Below are 21,315 nucleotides of genomic sequence, written 5' to 3' on the forward strand. Positions count from 1 at the left end.
CCCTGAGTACATTTTTCAGGCTGTAATGTAGAAAGGTGTGTACGTTTAAAATTTTCTGTATCTTTTCTAAGGGGTTTCCGTAACTCTCTCAAGTACAGGCATTTTATTGTCAGGGTGCTTTCCTCAGGAGAGCTTGGAGTAGCAAAGGGGAGCTGGGAAGGGCAGGACTGGGAAGCAGAGATAGCCATTCCTCTGATCCTCTCTTCTTTGGCCCCAGTTTCCATATCAGAGTTCCTACTCTCTGTGCAGCAGCACTGCAGATCTCGCTTGGAAGATTTAAAAGAGATGTCTGCTGGCTTGTCCTTTAGCTCTGTGGATGTGTGAAAGGTTCTGGTCTCAATGCAGCCCTTCTGCCTCTGAATTTTCCAAGAAAAGCTTGCTTTCTTTTTCTTGTTGTGAAGATGGATTCAGGATTTTAATCCAAGTAAACAAAACTAGTTTCACTTTTATTTTTCCTTACCCTAACTTAAGAGTTGCGTGCTCTTGGCACATGTGCTTTTAAAAGTGACCCATGTGTTCTTTCACATCCTGGACTGGAGTTCATCTGATTTTTATAGATGGAATTCAAGACATTTTGAGTTTGAGCTCTGAAATCTAGGTTCAGTGCAAAAACCTCGTAATTGTTTTGAGTTGCAAACTGAAAAAATAATAACATTCTCTATTCAAGTGAATGTCCCCCATCAACACAGAGTAGGGAAGTTGACCTGAAATTCTGATATGGAAGCTCAGGGAAGGAAAATATAGAGCTGAGGCTATAAACAGGGTGTGTAGTCAGCGATTGCTTCGCTAACTAAAATCCAACATAGAGGAAAGTGCAGAAATAAAGGGGAACTTAGGTTAAACTTAAAAATACTTCTCCAAGTACTAATTGCATAAACAGTATAACTGCTAATATGTAGTTCTAGTGTTCATTCATTTAAACTATTAATAGTTTTCTTAGAAATTACTGTTTGGGCTCCTTTACAGTGCTTAATCATAGTTAATTGGAGGGTGGAAAAAAGCCCTGCATGACTAAAGTTCCTGATTAAAACAGCTTTTTAAAAACACAAATCTAATCAGCCGATTGATAAAAGATAAACCAATATTAATTATGACACCAGGATATTACCAGTGGAAATGTGATCACCAAAAGTCATCCTACTGATAAGAAAAATGGTTCATATAAATAAAAGCTTCTCAAGGAATTTATTTGGCATTTTTCTCCTGAATTTTTTCTTCTACTGTACATCTTTCATTGAAATTTAGTAGGGGAAACCTAAATCATGAGTGTTACATAGGAGTTTTGAAGTCTTTGTAGTAGTTAAATTTGGAACCTTTAATGTGTAGAAAACTGTATCTGAAGAAGGTGGTTATGTGGATTAAGTTAAGGAGATCTTAAAGGTGACTCCTGTTCTTCTTAAAAGTGGTTGAACTTTCATACATTTTTTAAATTTCCTCAAGTTTTAGTTACTCAATATCCACATTCGTACCAAGTTTCTTTACAGTTAATTGGGAAATGTTGATTTAGGATTATGCACCTCTTAATTTTGATTCATGTTTTGAGGTCTCTTACTTTATATGACTAAAGCGTAGTGGGAGCCCGAGCACTTTCTGCTCAAAGCTGTGTGAGCTCCAAGTAGTAAATCATCCAAAGGTGGGTAAGGAAATTACCAGGTAGAAAGGATTGATGGCAGGCAAAAATGCAGTTACATCAAGCAGTTAAACCCTCTCCCCACGCATGCCCCTAAAAGAGTCATTAAATTATTTTCAGAATGAGGAATCACTTGCTTTATGGTTGCCCCTCTGGTGACTGAGGCAAAGGTTGTGGGACAGGGATACCCATAAGGTGCCATTGCTGTGCATGCACAGGGAGGCAGAGCTAAAATTGCATGGTGTCTGCGCACTCCACATTTCCTCACATCCCTGAGCTTGGTGTCACAATCCAAGTGACTGTCATGCGGGTTTTGAACCAATTTTCTTTGCCAACGGGGAAACTGAGCCCTGCCTGCAAGGGTAGGACAGCTGCCTTCCACAACACAAGCCACCGCTAGCTCAAGGTCTGCCCTGGAGAGGGATGTGTTTGTGTTAGGAGAATGAGACGAGGAGTCTGAGAGGTGTGAGGAGACAGCACAGCCTGCCCCAAACAGCAGGGATAAGGTGCTTGGGCCAGAAAGTCTGGGCTCTTCCTCCTCCTGTAGCAGCAGAGTTCACTGCAAAGCCAGCAGAGGATACCCTCTGCAGGCTCTTAGAAACCTCTGTCTTGGTACTGGCTGGTGGTGTTGGCCAGCTGTATGGAGGAGGCAAAGGAAAGAAACAGCAGCCCCTCCAAGGTGCGCTCCTGTGGGTGGGAATTCAGGCTTGCTGTTGTTTTTGCCAGGACTAGACTATCACCACTGTTTTTCTGAAAGTGAAGTTTACTACCTCTTCCTGGAGTAATATGAGAGGTGGGGTTTGATTTTGTGTTCACAATGCTAGTTATGCCGTATAACACTCGATGAGAGGCAGGCATGATGAGCAGCTTATATTTGAGCTGTTACTAAAGGCTGTACTATACTGGCATATCCTTAGCTGGGGCAGTACTACTCTGGGCCACTATTGCCAAGTGCCTGATACATCACAAAATGAAGGCAAAGTGTGACATACATTGAAGAGTGGGGTGAGTCTGTAACACTCCCATACTCTGAAATAACTTCTACTTTGTCAGATGGTGATGAACTTTTTATGATCCAAGGTGTGTCATACTAATTTTGAACATTAAAGATGCATCAACTCTTTTATTTCAGTGCCTTCCTTCTTACTTTCAGGAATTGCCAGGTAAACTGCAGGGAAAACTGTAAGATTTAGTGAAATGACAGGAGCCTCTGTGCTTCCTTGAGACACCATGTCATGGATTGAAATAGAGGAATCTAAAAGCTATGATAATATGTATCAATATGATACGGCATGGCAGGGTTACCTCATTACAAGTTACACCACTTGGTCTTTCAAAATCATCCGTTTTTGTGGGATTGCATACCTTGGTGCTGTTGATATGCACATGTTTAGAATTAGGCAGCATTACCATGTTGAATCAATAGTTTATCCTGGCAACTTAAAAGCACTGAATGAATCACAGTAGAAGGCATGCTAGTAGGCAGAACTTTGCCCCTCCCTCAGGAAAAAATGCAAAGTGTCTACACCCAAAAGTAAATCTTCAGAACAAATTCAATAAAATGCTTGCCCTGCATCTCTCATTCTGCTTCTAAACAAACAGCTGTGTTTAGATAAGAATGTTTAGTATCAGTTAACCTGTCTTTGGTTTTCCATTCGAGGCATTTAGAAAATGTTGCAAAATACCAGCTGTAGTTCAGAGAGAAAACTGTCTTTTCTTGTGAATGTTCTCCAACAGCAGAAAACACCCCAGAGAAGCTTGCACACGTGCTTCTTTTTTTCTTTTTTCTTTTTTTCTTTGTTTTAATATTCCCTTGCATCAATATGAAAAAGGTTGCTTCTTCCTGCCCTAACCAGCCAGTCTTACCACCTGAGGATTTCTGGGCTTGGGCACAGGTGCAGCTCCCAAGCAGCAGAGAAGTAGCAGTGCTGTTGTTTTCAGTCTGATGCTCCTTATGTTCCTCTCCCGTTCTTTTTCTCTGTATTTTTGTGAAGGAAGCTGCATCCATGTCTAATGTCTTCCTTGCCTTCCCAATGCTGGCCAAGGCCCTGGAAAAGGGCTTGTTCCTGTCAGAGTGGAGTGGAAGAAATAGAGAAGTGTCAGTCCAATTGTGCTGTGCTGTGACTTGGCTCTTTGGTGTAGTGAGATCAGCTCTGGTGGGTGCCAGCTGCCAGCACTGTTACAGAGGCACTGTAGGCCTCAAGTAGCACTTGCATGTGACTGCTCAAGAAGTGTTTTCCTGTGCAGATACCAAGGTACAGATTGCCAAATCTTGCCTTATCACTGCACTCATCTCTAGTGTCATCTCCTCCCAACTTCTGTAGCCTTTTGAAGAAAATGCTGCAGAATTATTTTCCAGCTGATGTGGATAATAACATTTATTAGTGCTTTTCTGTCTGCTTTTTCTGTAATTATTATGTACTGTTATTCCAGGAACTCCAAATGTGAGCTAGTACTTCAGGAGAAGACTTTGATTTCAGAAAGAGAAGGACAGGAAAGGTGTCAGACATGTATTGTTCATCTGCATGTAGATTCAAGCTCCTTTTCCTTTTATTTCAGTCAGAAAACATCTTTGCATTTGAGAGGAGCAGATTATTGCCATAATTTGCATCACAGATATTTTATTATGATATTTTTAAAGTGAAAGCTGGAACAGTTAGATCAAGCTTACAAAACTTCTTTCAAAATAAACAAATAAGAAAACCTTTGTTCCTTCAGTATCAGGTTTCAGTTGAAATAAATGTTAACAGCAAAGTTCAGTAATTCTTTTGCAAGAGGATATTGGTCTAGTTCTAACCTAAAAGGCAGGAAAATGCTATAGCAGATGACCGGTTCTTGTGACAGTAATTTATCAAGTCTGTGGTGGTACTTATGCTTTCTCTACCCAGAATTATGAAATTCCCGAAAAAAATATTTACCCGGGTCTTCTAGCTTAGTTTCACAGCAGAATGGGATATATTAAAACCCCTTATAGTTTTTGACAATCCAGTGGGCTTCTTATAGGTCATACTTGCTGCAAATTTCATCTTTAAATTTGCAAATGTAATTAGTGAGTAGGATACATTCACAGAAACGCTGATTTCACATAGTTGAGTGTGGTCAAACTTGTGCTTTCTCATTGTATCTTTATCTTACTGCCTTTATCAGGTACTCATTAATGAGTGAAGGATCAAAAGGTGGGACGGTGGCCAAGAAGCAATGGAGAATAAAAGTTTAGAAGGTTCCCCATCAGACCTAAAGTTAGTGGCTCACCCAAGAGCAAAGAGTAAAGTGTGGAAGTACTTTGGGTTTGATACCAATGCAGAAGGATGCATATTACAGTGGAAGAAGATCTACTGCCGTATTTGCATGGCACAGATTGCCTATTCAGGAAACACGTCCAACCTTTCCTACCACCTTGAGAAAAATCACCCCGATGAATTCTGTGAGTTTGTGAAAAGCAACACTGAGCAAATGAGGGAAGCCTTTGCCACAGCATTTTCAAAAATCAAGCCAGAGTCATCACAGCAGGTTGTTCAAGATAGCCTCATCATGAAGACCTACCAGAACTACGAAAACAAAAAACATCAGGAACTGACATCTGCAGTCATCAGCTTAATTTGCGAGGGCATGTATCCAGCCTCCATCGTCGATGAACCTACCTTCAAGGCCCTCTTGAGAACAGCGGACCCCAGGTATGAACTTCCGAGCCGGAAGTACTTCTGTACAAAAGCAATTCCTGAAAAGTACAGTGCTATTAGAGAAATTGTGCTGAAAGAGCTCACTGAGGTTCTCTGGTGTGGCATATCCACGGACATGTGGAGGAGTGAAAACCAGAACAGGTCGTATGTAACTGTGGCAGTTCACTTTCTCAGCAGCAGTCCTGCCAACTGCCTGGCTGTGAACTCACGGTGTTTGAAAACATTCGAAGTACCGGAGGATAATACTGCAGAGACCATTACACGAGTCCTTTATGAAACATTCATTGAGTGGGGGATCAATACAAAAGTCTTTGGTGCTACAACAGATTACAGTAAGGACATTGTAAAAGCTTGCTCTCTCTTAGATATTCCCGTACAGATGCCTTGTTTGGGGCACACTTTTAACGCAGGAATACAACAAGCTTTTCAGCTCCCCAAACTCTGCAACCTTCTTGCCAGGTGCCGAAAGCTGGTGGAGTATTTTCAGCAGTCTACGGTCGCAATGTACATGCTGAGTGAAAAGCAGAAGCAGCAGAATATTCTCCACTGCATGCTGGTAAGCGACCGTGTTTCCTGGTGGGGAAGCACGCTCGCTATGCTGCAGCGCCTCAAGGAGCAGCAGTTTGTCATTGCGGCTGTTCTCGTGGAGGACAGCAACAACCACCACCTCATGCTGGAATCCAGTGAGTGGAATACAATCGAAGGGCTGGTGGAGCTGCTCCAGCCTTTCAAGCAGGTTGCAGAGATGATGTCTGCTTCAAAGTACCCGACGATAAGTATGGTAAAGCCACTTCTCCACATGCTTCTAAATACCACTCTGAACATCAAAGAGAACGATTTGAAAGAAATCAGCATGGCAAAGGAGGTGATTGCTAAAGAGTTGTCAACCACCTACCAGCACACACCTGAGATAGACATGTTTCTCAATGTTGCAACTTTCTTGGATCCTCGCTACAAGAAACTGCCTTTTCTTTCAGCCTTTGAGAGGCAGCAGGTAGAAAACAGAGTGGTGGAAGAAGCAAAAAGCCTGCTGGAGAAAGTAAAAGAAAATAGTTTTAGAACTGAGGAGAAATTCTTCACTGTTTCAGAAGAGCCCCCTATGAAAAAAATCATCATCTCCTCTACTCCTCCTCCTACCAGTGTCATCAACAACATGCTTGCAGAGATCTTTTGCCAGACAGGAGGCGTGGAAGATCAGGAGGAATGGCATGCTCAGATTGTTGAGGAGTTGAGCAACTTCAAGTCACAAAAAGTCCTTGGTTTGAATGAAGACCCATTGAAGTGGTGGTCTGACAGACTAGCACTGTTTCCAGTTTTACCAAAGGTTCTTCAAAAATACTGGTGTATTCTGGCCACAAGGGTCTTCCCTGAACGCCTTTTTGGCTCTTCTGCTAATGTTGTGAGTGCAAAGAGAAACCGGTTAGCCCCGGCTCACGTGGATGAGCAGATCTTTTTGTATGAAAACAGTCGTAACGGGTCTGAGGCAGAGCCGGAGGACGAAGATGAAGGAGAGTGGGGTTTGGAACAGGAACAGATTTTTAACTTAAATGACTCGGTAAACATAAACAATAGTTTCTTTAATATTCGAGACAGTGGGTTTGTTTAACAGGACTGCTGCGGTACATTTAATGACAAAGAAAAGAGGTGTTTGTCTTAAGTTACCAAAAATTCTTCTGTTGTATGCTATGAATGCTGTAAATATTGAACAGTTGTAACAAACTTGATTTAGCTTCCATTGTCTGTGTTTTTCCCACTGTCTTAAAACATGAATGACTTGTGATCAAACAGCACTGAAATGAATGAGGAAAAAAATTCTACAAAGACCGTGATTTCTGACTGTGGCCCAGATTTCAGAAAGCACTTATCCATGTGCTTCCTTTCCACTTGTTTCAGTGGGAGACAAATACATGCTTATGTGCTTTCTATCATAAAATTATTTTCCTGAGTTAGGACCTTGAGGAAGTTTTTTAAAATTTCTGCCTCCATTTGTAAATCCTGTTTGACTCAGGATGCTAGCTTTAAATTTTGGATTTTAAAATGTTTTTAAAATCCATAGATCTGAGCAGTGAATATTTTTAGAATATATTGTTGCTATGGAATGAAAAAAGATCTTGAGCCTGATTTTCACTACCTCATGTCTTAGGTCTGGTCTATGCTAGTAAAGTTCAGCTGGTATAATTATGTTGGTTAGGGGACTGATGTGTTATTATTTTAACTGATACTGTGCTGGCATAGGCTGTAGTGTGGATGCATTTATACCAGGATAATTTATTTTCCTTTCCGGTGCATTGTAAATGATATGAACACTTAAACTGGTATTGCTGTGTCCCCATTAGTCCAGTTTTACCATTTAACTGCAGCTAAATGGCAAAATTTTTTTTTTTTTTGTTTGTTTTGCTTTGTGTCTAAGCAAGTCCTGATTGTAGTCTCTTGTGCTTTTGCAAAGTGAGAACCAAGTGTGGGGTCGAGGCAGTGTTGTGTTACCTTCACCTTGTGCCGGTGCCGTGGCTGATGCCATATAGTGTGTAGCAGGCACGGCATCAGCTCTTTGGTAAGGGAGGGAGGGGGAGAGGGCAGGAGACATCTATAGGCTACTGGTCTAATGTTTTGTCTGTGTTATAAAATCCTTAACCTCTTCATTTAATGGGACTTTGCCCAGGATAGCTTGAAAATTTTTTGGCAAGAAAAACAAAATAAAAAGCTTTAATATTATGTAAATATATTTAAAAGAAGGGGACCCCTGAATTTTCTCACATGTATTTAGTGAATCTTTAAAATTGTTTTTTGTTATGTTAGCACTTAAAAACTTTTTTCACCTGTCTCTTTTTAATTTTTTTAATTCAGTTTGTAGAGTGGACTTCAGTCTTGTCCAGTCTAATGTTTGAGTACTGTTTCTGATTAGTTGTGTATTGTAAGTACTCCCTTTGTGTCTCCGAGCATAAGTGTTTTAAGCCCCTTTGAGAATTTGACAAACAAAAAAAAAAAGAAACCAACCTGAGACCCCCCCCCCCCCCAAATCTCTAATGAAATACTGCAGGTCATAAACAGGATCAGAGTTCATGCTAGACACAAAATAGGATGCACCAGCTTTTTTTTCTGAGATGCAGTGGAGAACTCTTGGCATTTTCCAGTTACAATCAAGGTTTGCTTGGGGTTTTATTTCTGTTACTGGTGTCTCACCCCCCCACCTTGGTGTTAGTCTACCACTATGTTGAGCAATATTTATATGTTACTGTTCTGCAGGAAGAAAGTTGGGGTTTTTCACCACCATGACACCTGTGGACATTGGGTTGTAAAAAGAGCACGGACAGCAAGAACATACCAAAAGGGAATGGTGATGGAATTGAATCTATTGCCAAATGGTTTGTTTATGGTTTGGTTTAATAATTTTTGGAAGTTTGAGGCCTCTGTGTTCTTTGTCGGTGGTGGGAAGGGATGGGTGAGTGAGAAGGGACAGAGGTTAGACTGAAAGAACAGTGAAGTAAGTACTTGTAACTACATAAACAAAAATGTTTAAGCCTGGGAAAAATGCAGTTAGCAAGTGGTGCAGCCTGTGTTTGGCTGTTAGTAAGCCTGGGGTTTCACTTTCCAGCCCCCTGAAAACTGATTTGCACTTGTACAAAGTACATGCACTGTACATCCTGTTGAATGTTGCTACTCTCCATGTCCACTGAGGAGGTGTATATGTTTGCCAAGGCGCAAAACGCAGGCTTGGCCTAAAATTCCACAAGTTAAGTGTGCTATCTGTGAGGGCAACAAAATCAAATTATGGAAGGGAGTGAGATACCTGAACTCCTGTGACACCCCAGCAGTCTGCCAGGAAGAGCTCTTGGTTTTTGTGGTCATCACTTGCAGGAGCTGTTACCACCACTGCAAGCCCTCCCTCCAGGACCTGCACAAATGCTGGTGTGAAGTGTGTGGATCTTGTCTTACATGAGCATAATTTAAAGCTGCGCCCTCACCATCAAGGCAAAGCCCAGAGCACCCTTGGTCTGCACTTAGCCTTCCCCTGTTGTCAGCATTGTATCCATCTTCATCTTCCTAGGGCTGAGCATAAACAGTGACGCTTACAAGGAGTTTACTGAGATCAGTGCAATGCACTACTCTCTTCCTTCCAGCTTCTTTTTATTTTTTGGTATCCAAAATAAAATTGTAGTTGGTTCAATTGATGTGTCTCAGCATTCTTTGAAAAAAGGAGAAGAAAAAGAAAAAAAAAAAGAGCAAAACCATTGTTAGTCTTACCCATTGTCTGTGAGATTTTTTATTTAATGTTCTAAACCTGGAATATTGTTAAATAAACCAGAAAAATATGTTAGTTACTAGATTATTTGTCTGATGTGTGGTCATATCTACAGCACTTTATGACTTTGAACTCTTCCGCAGTAGGGGGAGGTTGTATTCTGAGGATTTAAAGCTATGCATTTATTTTACTTTTAATCCTGTAAGTTATTTTTTAAAAATGCTGTACAAATCTTTTGGATTAAAAAAAAATGAGGATGAAAAATTTTGGAAGTTTAGATGGTTTCTCTCACTGAAATACGTGTGGTGTTTTTCATTTTTTGACATGATTTTTTGTTGTTTGGTTGGGTGCATAAGGAAAATTGCACAGCTGTTCTAAATATTGCTACAACTTGAGTTAACCCTCATGTTGCTGCTAAAGGTGGGCCCAGAACAATTTCCTAATAATGCTATTTAGTCAGTTTTATGTTTCTTGACAGCTTCTTTGAATAGACAGCCTAATGTTTCCTTTTCTTTTCAGTACAGCTGAGGCATCTTTTTGGAGGGACAATAGAGGAACAAACTTCAGCTTTTGAGTACTTTCATGCTGAAAAAGTGAATTTTTGAACAGGGTCTCAAAGTATGTGCTCTGTGTCAAAAGAAGAATTGCCCTTGTCACCAACTATGTATTGCCAATTCGGGATTAAAACTCAGTGGGCTGGGTGAGGTTTCTTGGGGTAACAATATAACTAAAGGGAGTTTTGGATTTCTGACCAAGTCTTGCACGAATTTCACCTCCCTCTGCCATCAGGGATTATGAGAAGACAAAGAAAAAATCCTGAACCATGCTGAAGTTGAAAAGGTGATTTTTTTCCAGCAAACAATGTCTGAAGTGCTTTGGTTTAACGGAGGGCAATAAAGTTCTGTATTATTTATGGAAAGGGTGTATGGTTTAAGTTTTTATTGCAGCAGTCTTTTAGATTAATTTCAAGCATTTTCTTTAACCAATGTCATGGTGTCCAATTAGCTTTACAGGAGCATTTGTGAGCAGGCAGGAATATTAAAAGCAAAAGAAACACAGTTGGTTATTTGTAATATTTTATAGGACTTCTGAAAACTTTAAAGTGACGTGTAGTTCCTGATTTTTGTCCAGCTTAAAAGGAAGGGGCTGCCTGAGGACATCATTTCTGAAGGAGGAGAAATGCATGTATCTGAACACAGAAGTAGTGTATTTTATGTATTCCATGACAACTGGGTAAAGGAAACTTCATGCTGGAAAAATTACATTTTAGTGTCTGCACACCATCCTCCTTTTGATAGTCTCCATTTCTGAGTGTTCTTCTGAAGATCTAGTGCTCCTGGTTCTGGTGGTGTTATCTAGTCTAGACTGTGTCTTTAGCTCTGCTGAAAGGACTCTTGGGATCTCTTAAGTTTTGTGGCTTTTTTTTTCCCTTTGGACCAGACTATGTGGTCTGTCTTTCCTTATCTCCTTCAAAATAATGTTCTGCTAAATTCAAAACATTTTTGGGGAACATAGGAAAATTATGGAAATTGGTTTTGCATTTTTAGTAACATTTGGTGCAGTATAGAGAATTTGAAGGTTCAGCTTCATTTTATGTCTGCCTTAAGAGCCCATCAGTAAAGCATGTCTTGATACTATTTAAACTGTAATTTCAAAACATCTCTGCAGTTGCAGTTTATAATGCTGTTCTTTTTAAATACAAAAGAATTTCCTTTAGATTGAACAATAAAAATCAATTAAATATATATTTACTGTTGTTGCAGTGCCCCTTCAGTGGCCCTGCAGTTGGGTTAAAATGCCACAAAGGAACTGAGTTTAGCAATAAACAAATGGAAAAAATGAAAAACTAACCACTGTTTATGAGCTTACCATGTATTTTAATAACACAATTGGATTTATATGTTTTTAAAAATTCAAAGGCTGTTGCAGGAAATATTTTTAAATCAGAGTCCCTCAGAACTTGGAATTGTTAAAATATTATGATTTTTGAGCATTTCTGCTGACATTTCCACACTGACTAGTATTGATTTCTCTTGCTGCCAGAAGATCACAGAAGTGATGCTGCCATCTGCAGTGCTTTGAAATGATGATCAGATGTAACTTTTTTTAGAGGTTTTGAAAAGACTATTACCTGCTGCACACGTGTGCTGTTCCTTGCATCACAATTACTTATTTCCAGTGACCTGAGTTTGCCAAATCCTCTGCCCCTCTCCCAGGTCCTGCCTGGGCAGAATGCTGGGTGGTAGCAGTAGGGAGGCAAACTCCAGCTTCTTCTCTAACAGAGAGACTTCTTTGAGAGCAGATAAAATTCAGTTTAAAAAGAGCTTAAGCTAGGTTCTTATTCCAGTCCATGGGGGTTCAGCACCTGTGCTATGGTGTGAAAAGGCAGAGCTGGTGCTTTCTCTCCCCACAGTGTTGTACACTGGGACACATGGCTCAATTGGACCAAAATTGCCAGTGTAAGGGGAATATGCTGGGGAATTGAGCTCAGCATAGCTAGGAAACTACACCCAGAGCCAAAGGCATAATAAGCGTGTCAGGGTAGAAATAATATCTGTGCTGCTTGCCTTAGCCAGGGGTTTAAGGTAAATACTGTAATATGATACTGGTTTGTGCTCTGGGCTGAAGCTCTGCCTGGGAAATTTTGTGATTGATATTCAAATAGCTATGTGTTTAATACTGACATAGAAAAGAGTGTTCTGTGACATTTACATAAATATTTTATATAGACAGTAAATCTTCCATTCCTATTTGATAGATATTTTGGGGGTAACATTTACAGTGGTTTTCCTGGAATAAATGCCAGGTCAGAAGTAGACCAATATTCAGCTATCAGAAGCAGTAGGTCAGTCCTGTTTGTAAGTACAAGAGACAGGAGGGGATGCTTTCATTTGAAATAGGTGGGGAATGTTGTCTTTTTTTAATATTCTTAGGAAGGAGATAATTAAAATGCATCTGTAAAAGTTTGTGATAGCGTCATGATTTAGATATATCTTTAGAGAATTAATTCCTTTGTTTTGCTTAATTCACTGAAAATATGGCTGTATTTGTCCATAGCTGCGTGTGCATGATGTCATGTTCAACAGTGCCTTCCCAAACAATGCAAAATAACAATAAGGTTATTTTTAAAAAGGCAGTTTCTTTGATTACATACAATATTCTGTCTGTTCATTGTCCCCAAATACTTGCAGTTAGGAATGAAAAACTCACTCATTTTTATTTCTCCAGCGGATGCTACTTTGCTTTTAAATTTGAGACATTTTGTGTATCATTGTGTCTACAGACATTGAAATTGAAAGGGTTTCATTCTCCCTTCCTTTCTTTTTGCTCTTTTTGTTTGCTTTTTTTTCTCATGAGTCATTAGTTAGGTTTACAGTGATAGGAATTTGCAGTCATAACAGGGAAGATGTCAAGTCAGCATCAGGAGACCTCATGCCAGAAACATCCTGTCCCGCATTGTGAATGCAGTGCTCCAAGAGAAACCTTCATCTCAAAAATTACCTTCTGATGTGTGTGTGAGAGAAAAATGAAGTGCTTTTGCAAGCAATGCACAGTTCTGTATTTATTATGGATGTTAGTGCAGTTTGGTGTGAGTTTGTGCTCTGGGATGTACTCAGTGGTTTGGCACCAAATAAAAGTTTCTTGAGCACACAGCAGAACTTATATGAACAGAAGGAATTTAATAACAAATGTGGAAAATGCAATTGCTTTACTTATGGGAACAGTGGGATAGGAAGTGGGTCCATCTAGGGAAAACAGTGAAATTTTATCAGGAGTCTCCAATTCCTGTCCAAAAATCCTGTTAGCATTTAAAAATGTTAAATGACTAACCTTCCTGTAGTCTGACATTTAAGAACACTGTAAAACAATTGTTTTACACACTTCTTGGTGTTCACATGCTGCTGGCAATGAGCTCTGTTAACTTCAAAAAACTCCTGCCCTCCCAAATGGCCAGGAAGGAGTTCTCATTAATGAGGTATTGGAGAAGAAGGGAGATTCAAGCTCTTACTGTGACCTGTGCCGCAGCCTGTGGGAGTGTGGGCTGAAGGGACTGTTTCTGGATGATATTTTGACACATTGATCTACATAGCTAAACATTCACATGCAGTCCAAGAACTTGCTACCCATCACAAATCTATCTGGTCCCAAGGGAGTGAGAAAGCCAGTCTTGTGGATGAGTGGAGCATGTATCCCTTTTGTCTCTCATTCTAAGCCCCACTTTATTTCCTGTGCTGGAAGCAAGTATGTTGGTGCTGCTCTTTTCAGTGTTATTTGCTGTGTGCCTCTTGTATTCCAAGTGTAAGAATAGGAGAATGTGACCTGCATGTTCAAGCCTTGGTGTATGCAGGCAGAAGTTCACCTGCACTGTTCATGATTTGCTGCCTGGTTTGAATGAGCAGTGGCTTGAGGATAATACGGCATTTACCCCATGGTCTTGGGAACATGAGACTGGCATTGCTGCTCAGAGATTCCTGTGTAGCTGCTCAGAGAAGTGAAGTAAGAAAAGCACAACCTTGTGTGTATTGTGTCTGAAGGTATGACTTAATGCCCAAGTGGGCTTAAGTGCTCACATGAACAAATTCTGCTGTAGTCTTGTATACAAACCACCTCACACATGCTGTGCCTACACCACCCCACCTCCCCTTCATCAATGTTCGCAAAGATTTCACAGTTCTGTTTAGAGAGATAAATTCACAGATAATAGATGAAACTATTTGCCAGTTGTTAAGACCATTGCAATATGCTTTTTGTGCCTTTTTTGGCAATGCATGCTAGAGCTGATGGAAGATAACATTCTTATTTTATCCCAGAGACAGCTCTTCCCTCCAGTGAGGGGATCGGCTCAGTCTGCAAAGTTGATCTGTTGGCTGCACTTCTGCCTTTTCTCTGGGCTGTTTAGGAAAGTTGCTGTGCTCTGCAGAAGGAAAAACAGATTCCTCCAGAGTGTTTTCCCTGTGTTTTTGTGTTGCTGGGGCTGCTTTCTGGTCTGCACATGCCTGAAGGAAGGGGATGGGCCACAGCTTTTGCCGTGATTCTGCTCCTACTCTGAGCTGACTGGCCACCCCTAGAAGAAGATTGTGCAGAAAGTGACACTGCTTGGTGATAAGTTTCAAACACAAGGACTAGAAAAGGATTTGTTGATTTTATATTTATATTTAGGCTAAGAATAAAATTATACAAAATGTGGCCTTAAAAGGAGTCTGCAGAGTCTATGCACTAACTCCTTGACTTAGGTGTTTAAATACAGATTTAGGGACCTTATCACCAAAAGCAATCCATTTTGTATGCTCTGACTTCAGACCCTCTAAAAATGCCAGCATCATAAGTGTGTCTCTTTTAATATCTTTCAAATAATGATATTTTGGGGTGGACTGTGTGGACTGTGTATGAAATACAAACCACAATTTTTTATTTTACATGTGTTCATTTTGCCTTCCATTGTGCTTCAAAGGTTAGTATACATAGAAGTATTCTGTCTAAAAAAACTATCAGAATGCTTCAGGTCCCAAATGTAAGTGACCTTCAGAAGTAAGAGAAATATTTGCCCCCACAATTCATAAGCTGGAAGGCTTAGTTATTCTGTTGCTGAAAGAGGCAATTGTAACTACATTTTGCCCAAATATGGGAGAAAGTGAGGTGCAAAGATTTGCATTTTTAGATAAAATTCTGAGTAAAAGGCTTAAATGTAAGCACCTCATTTTGTGCCATTACCTGCATCATAACAATATAGAACCAGACCCATGGTATTTCAGTGAGGGTATAAGTGAAAGAACAACACTCTTTTACTTAGTCATTATTCTGTTTGTGAGATGTTTCAGTTTCAATGATTTAGTCTTTGCAAGCATAAAATCAACCCTTCCAGCAGATGTGAATGAGCATTTCTATTGCGTGGATCTTCCTTCCTCAGTAAACAGGAACTTAGGCTCCTTTGTTAATGTAGAACAAAGGAAAGGAGGTAAATGGGGGTACTCTATTATAGGTGGAAGGTTGAGTGTTTGCTTTTTGCTCATGCAGCTGAAGCAGTGATGGATTTCAGAGCCAAGTGATGGATTCCATCTGTCCATTTGAGTCTAACGATGGGCAGATGGTATCTTTGCAAAGGATATATGGTCTTTGTCTTCAAATCAGCACTCTGCCAAGCAATGTCTGGTTGTGCAAATTCAAGCTTCTGCAGTCTTTTAATCTCTGCAGTTTTGGGGACTATTTGGCCTAAGATCTTGTTGAGGTGATAGAGAAAACTCTGTTGGCTTTAGCATCTCTGGTGCCAATGATGAGATGCTGCAACTCAAGAAAATGAGCTAGAAAATGTAATTGTTCTTTTACATCATAAAGAGTTGTTTGAACCAAATTCCACTCAGCCACGCTTCAGCTGAAGGCACTGGAGTTTGTAGAAACTCAGCTGAGGAATGTAAGAGCTTTACCAGCAGGCCAGTTGGGTGGATTAAGGTCTTGAGTCATGCAGGACCTTGTGTGGGCTCCACCATGAGACTGCCTGTGTAGGACCAGTTGCACAGCCTTGTGTAACAGCCTTGCCTTGTTTGTTTTAGATGTGAGTACTGAAGCAGCCTCCTAACATTTTGCATGGCTGGAAGGCAGGTAGAAGTAGTGGACCCCATGATGTTATTTTTAGAGATATTTTTGTAGTAGCTGAGTAATAAGTCAGTTTTCTTAGACCGTGTAGGTACTGTCCCACCACTAATGCTTTACTTGGAGCTCACTTGCACAGTGCTGGAATAGTGTTGAAGTTCCGTGGGCACTGATGTGTGATTCTTGATACAACTCAGTCATGGTAAAACTTTTAATGCATTGAACAAATGCATTCTTAGGAAATGCTTCAATACCCCTGTCACTAAGATTATGTGTGCCTTGCCTTACAGACTGGGCAAGGATCAAAATTTGTGCAGTTAAGAGTAAAGAATGTTATATATTCACACAGACATGCAGTCCTCTCTTGGTATTTGCAGAAACTTTCGCCTGCCAGTTTTAAGCTTTCTATCCTCAAAGTTTCTAAATTACAGATGTCATTACAGACAGTCATTTTGGGTTTGTGGCTTTGTCATACTGTATGAAATACTGCATGAAAGCTGCAGATGTGTTGGAATAAAGCAAGATTCAAATGGGCATTTTGTCAGCAAGGAAAAAATACATTTGAGATCTGTGGTTACCCAAGCAGATAACTAAAAAGTTTTGCTCACATCAGGATTGCTTTTAAGAAAAAAAAAAAAAAAAAAGAAAGTGACATCATTTTGAAATAAAATAATGACATTTGTTTTCCTTTCATCAGATTTGTGCTCTGCTAGGAGAGCTTTGATACTTCACAGAACATTAACTCGGCACGAAAATGACATCCCCCATCCTACCCAAAACTTCCTCTGAGTTGTGTAAAGCTGAGTTAGAGTGCTTGGCTCTGATACACTTCTGCTTTTTGTTGTGTGCCTGTTTTCTGCCAGAGTATGCATTCTGGGTCAGGGGCATTTTGCTGTCTGAAGGAATGCCTAACCATGATTGGTAACATTGCTCAATATTTTAAATTATCCTGGAGAAGTAAAGGAAAAAAAAGGAAAGCTGAACCAAAAAAACGCACTGAACTTGTTTCTGAAGGAGGAGTTTGAGGGAATAGTTAAAACCTTTCTTTTTCTTCTTGTTGACACACTGCTAACACTGGTAACATGGTTGATATAACTAAACACCTGGTAAGCTCTGCACAGAGTTACCCTCTGATGTGAGCTTCACTGGCATGAGGAAACAGAGTCACACCAAATCAAAGCAAAGCCCTGCCACCTCCTGACCTCGCATCTCATGCTGGTGTTTCTCTTGTGTACAAACCAGTTAATGTTTCTCTTGTGTACAAATCACGCTGAAGTTAATGAACCTTATGAGTGTTCAATGAATTTGGGATTAAGTTTTTAATCTGCTGTGCTGTGGGCAAGGGTTTGATTGCCAGCTCTGGTTGCCCAGGTGCGATGTGCTGCAGCAGGAGGCAGGTGATGCTCCATGTTAGCCATTTGTACCAAAACTGCTGATTAGGGCCTCAAGGCTGCATTTTTTACAAAGCCAACCCACAAGGTGTACTCTGTTTTAGGAAGGTTATTTTTGAAACATAAACAGATAGTTCTGTATAATAGTATATTTTAACAAGCATGTCAACCAGTCCCAGTTAAGGAAATTACAGAGGAGTTGGGAGTCAGACCTCATTCTTAAAAAAGAGTTCAGTGGTACCACTGCAAATGGTTTATGAAATCTGTAACATTCCAAGAATTACACAGAATGAAAGGACTTTGTAAACAAAACGTTACTGGCACAATACTTTCTGCAGACCAGGACTGACTCAGTGATGAAGCTTGTAATTTTTTTACTGAATATATCCCAGTGAACAGAGTGCCTGCAGAGCAGTAACTGTTGTCTTTCTGCCAACTGAATATAACCTAGAACTAATTAAATAGCTAACTGGTAACTAGAAATGGGACATTTGTGCTACGAAACACGTCTTATAGCTGAGGTACAAGGACTTTTCTTGGACATATTTTTCCAAAATAACATCTTGTTAATGAATAAAATCATCCAGGTGAATGCAGATATCACCTAGTCTGCTGGCTGGAGTGTTTTCATGCTAATTAATACCACTACCTATATTGCTAGTCTTACTTGTGCATTCCTAGCTGGAATTGCTGCATTTCACAGTGTATAATTTTAACATTAAAAAGTCTGCTGAAAATTAGTAGGAAAAAGGTCAAGAAATGCAAAATCCATGTTCTCTTGATGATGCTGTGCTTCCTAATTATATGATACATATATTTGAAGAGCAACTAATTTGAGTCAGAAGCAAGTGTCAAGAGCTGCAAACACTGCCATTAGTAGTGCTAGTAGGTGCTAGCAGAGTTCTTTGCACTTGGTTGTAGGCATGTATTCTTCCTGTGGTCCTAATGGGCTCCTTCTCAGAGTCAATCTAGTGAAGACTTTATGTGTAGTCATTCAGTACTCCAAGGAGGAAAGGGATATTTGGAGATACAAGGAAGGATGTAAAACAATGAGATAGGTGGGCAATATTGAGGCCTGGACTTTAGCTTAAGCATGGCTCTATTAAGGTTGTACTACAGTGGCAGATGGACTTACTAGTTTATGCTCTAATATAATGACCCTTTATTGGGATTTTTGCTATTAACTGTATCTTCTATCCACATCAATTTTCAGAGTGATTTATTTTTTTCTCAATATTTACTTATTAATGCTAGTCATAAAGTATTCTAGTGAAGCACAAGTGAAAACCATGATTCTTTCAGTCTTCTAATCCGATTGTCAAAGAATTTGTTTTCTTCCCTAAAGAAGAAAAAACATATACATACCCACGTATGTATATAGAAAATTATTTCAATTTAGCAATGAGGTCCAGTTTTTTCAGTCCAGATTCTTCCAAGCTGCCACCCTTGGCTGTAAAGAACAAATTGATATTTGCAAGTTTGGTCTGGCTGATGGCAAACACGTGGTTTTTCTGAGGGCTGTGGGGACAGGGACCGAGGCTGGGTGGCTCTCTGAGCAGCATGTCTGGCTGTTCTGCCAGCAGCCTCTCTGCAGGCATGATCTATTCCTTGCAAAGGCATCAGGGTTCATGTCAAAGTGGCTTCACAGTGTGCTCCTCTGGCTTGGCACAGGGCAGCTTGGAGGGGGAGATGCTGAGACCTCTTCTTCCTGCCCAGTCTCTGGCATTTTTAACTACAAAAAGGGCTGCGTAAATAAAGGGCTGCCAAAGTGCCTGTGTTCCCTAGAGAAATGTCACTGCTGTCACAGGAGTGTAGGTGATGCCATCCTGGTGAGTAGTTCTGGATGTCCCTCTTTGTTCTGACCGTGCTCACCTGTGCCTCACATTTGACTGCAACTCCTGGTTTTCAGCTGAACACTTCTCTCCTCCAGGATAAACCTGCGTGAGGCTGGCTGTGCTGGTGTGCCCCGTGCTGGACAAAACACTGCCCTGTAAAGTTACCACAAAGATTAGCAGGGCAGCACTTGCAGAACAGTTTATTCAGTAAGATAATGTTTTCTGTTTTTCCAAGCAAAAACAGGGAATGCTGGTAACTGCCTGAAGCAGAGTTTGGGCTTTGCTGGGACAGCAGCACTGGCCACAGACACGTTGGCCAGATGTCTTAGCATGCCTTGGGAGGGAGGTGGTACTGTGGCCAAAATGAAGGTGGTGTGACCATCAACACTGCTGGATTTTCTGTGTGGATAAAGCTTCAAGTGAAATAACAAAAGAAATGTTGATGTAAGGGCTACAGAAGCTGCTGGTGCAGCTTGCAGCGTTGGCAGAGGCTCACTTTTCTCCTCTTGCAAGAAACTGTTCACCTTTTACCTTCTGTATCACCAGGATTTTTTTCTGGGAGGGGTGCTAACTGGTGGCAAAGCCCCACCAGAGAACCAAGTGTGAGTGGGCTGGCTGTTTACACCGTGTGTTAGAGGGGGCTGATGGAGGTGTTAGGCTGGAGTCTGGAATAGAAATTGCATTTTAGGGTCATATCCTTCAAATCACCTAGGAGTCAGTGCACAGCGTAACGCATGAATTTCAAATGCCTTGTACATTTATGGAAAAAGGCCTAGAGAGAAAAGTATTGGAGACAGCAGAGAGCTGCCAAACAAGCCAGTGCAAGCTCGCGGGCTTTTATTCCTCAAGTTCTTTTTTGCCTCCCCTTGAAATGTTTACATTGCTAAATTCCTTTATGCTTCTGAAAAAGAATGCTTCATTCAAATTTTTTAAATTATTTAGCACCCAATAGAAATTAAACACAGCTATAACTTTTTGCTGTTGAGTGTGAGGTGGAATGAAAGTGCTGTCTATTGGCTTAAAATCATAGGATCATTTAGGTTGGAAGAGACCTACAAGATCGTCAAGTCCAAACATAAACCCAGCACCACCATGTTCACCAGCAAACCATGTCTCTAAGTGCCACATCCCCATTTTTTTTTGAACAATTCTCTGGGAATCCTGTTCCAATGCCTTCAGCATTTCAGTGAAGAAACTGTTCCTAAGCCTCCCCTGGCAAAATGTCAGGCCATTTTATTTGGTCCTGTCACTGTAACCTGGCTAGACCTACCTTTGGGAGATAGCTCCAGGCATCAGCTTTACTGGAAACTGGGGACCAGCTTGGCATGTTGAAAATAAGACTATAAGATCTGTTGTAGTAAAGAAAGTGTTCTGGGATTTTTTTATTTTCAGAAAAGAGAAAGGAATCATGCCTTGAAAAATATTGCACACCAAATTGGCTGTTGCAGAGCTGTAACATTTGAGCTAAATCCTCTGGTCAGGTGGAAAATAAAAGCAGGCATGAAGCCTGTTTATGCTAGCAGTGGTGCCTGAAAAGTGCTGGCAGCTCTGGCTGGTGTCCTGAGAAGGACTGACAGGGTGCACTATGATGTAACAGCCTGTTTGACCACCTGGTTGAAGAGTGAGGTTGGAAAAGGGCCCTGCAGAAGGGCTAGTATAATTCCTGCAGCTGTCACCTCCCTTCTTAGAAGCAGAATGGTTGGAAGGTGTTTGTCAACACAAATGCATATTTTTATATGAAAGGAGCTGATCCCTTAAAATTTTGGCAAGATATTTATAGAAGGTAATTAAATGTAGGAACAAAAATAGGATGTTTGTGTCATACTCCTGGAGCATTATCAATAATGGGACTTGTTTTGTGAGTAGTTGCACATTTCTTCAAAGGAGCATGTGATGCTCTCTAATTGAAATATTAATAGCAGATAATGACACTGTGGAATGATGGCCTCTT

At 40.5% G+C, this 21,315-nt stretch overlaps 2 protein-coding genes across 4 annotated transcripts in view; both read left to right on the plus strand.

Moving 5' to 3' along the window:
• ZBED1 (zinc finger BED-type containing 1) overlaps nt 1-9,634 on the plus strand; it is a 54,426-nt gene extending 44,792 nt beyond the window's left edge. For all 3 annotated transcript variants that reach the window (XM_018908813.3, XM_050971711.1, XM_030234605.2), the window contains exon 2: nt 4,778-9,634. In XM_018908813.3, coding sequence (XP_018764358.1) covers nt 4,829-6,916 — 2,088 coding nt within the window. In that variant the 5' untranslated portion in view covers nt 4,778-4,828 and the 3' untranslated portion in view covers nt 6,917-9,634. The remainder of the gene's footprint in view (nt 1-4,777) is intronic.
• DHRSX (dehydrogenase/reductase X-linked) overlaps nt 1-21,315 on the plus strand; it is a 161,838-nt gene that overhangs the window by 2,189 nt on the left and 138,334 nt on the right.

The sequence above is a fragment of the Serinus canaria genome, chromosome 1 (genome assembly GCF_022539315.1).
Source record: "Serinus canaria isolate serCan28SL12 chromosome 1, serCan2020, whole genome shotgun sequence".
Classification (NCBI taxonomy): Eukaryota; Metazoa; Chordata; class Aves; order Passeriformes; family Fringillidae; genus Serinus; species Serinus canaria.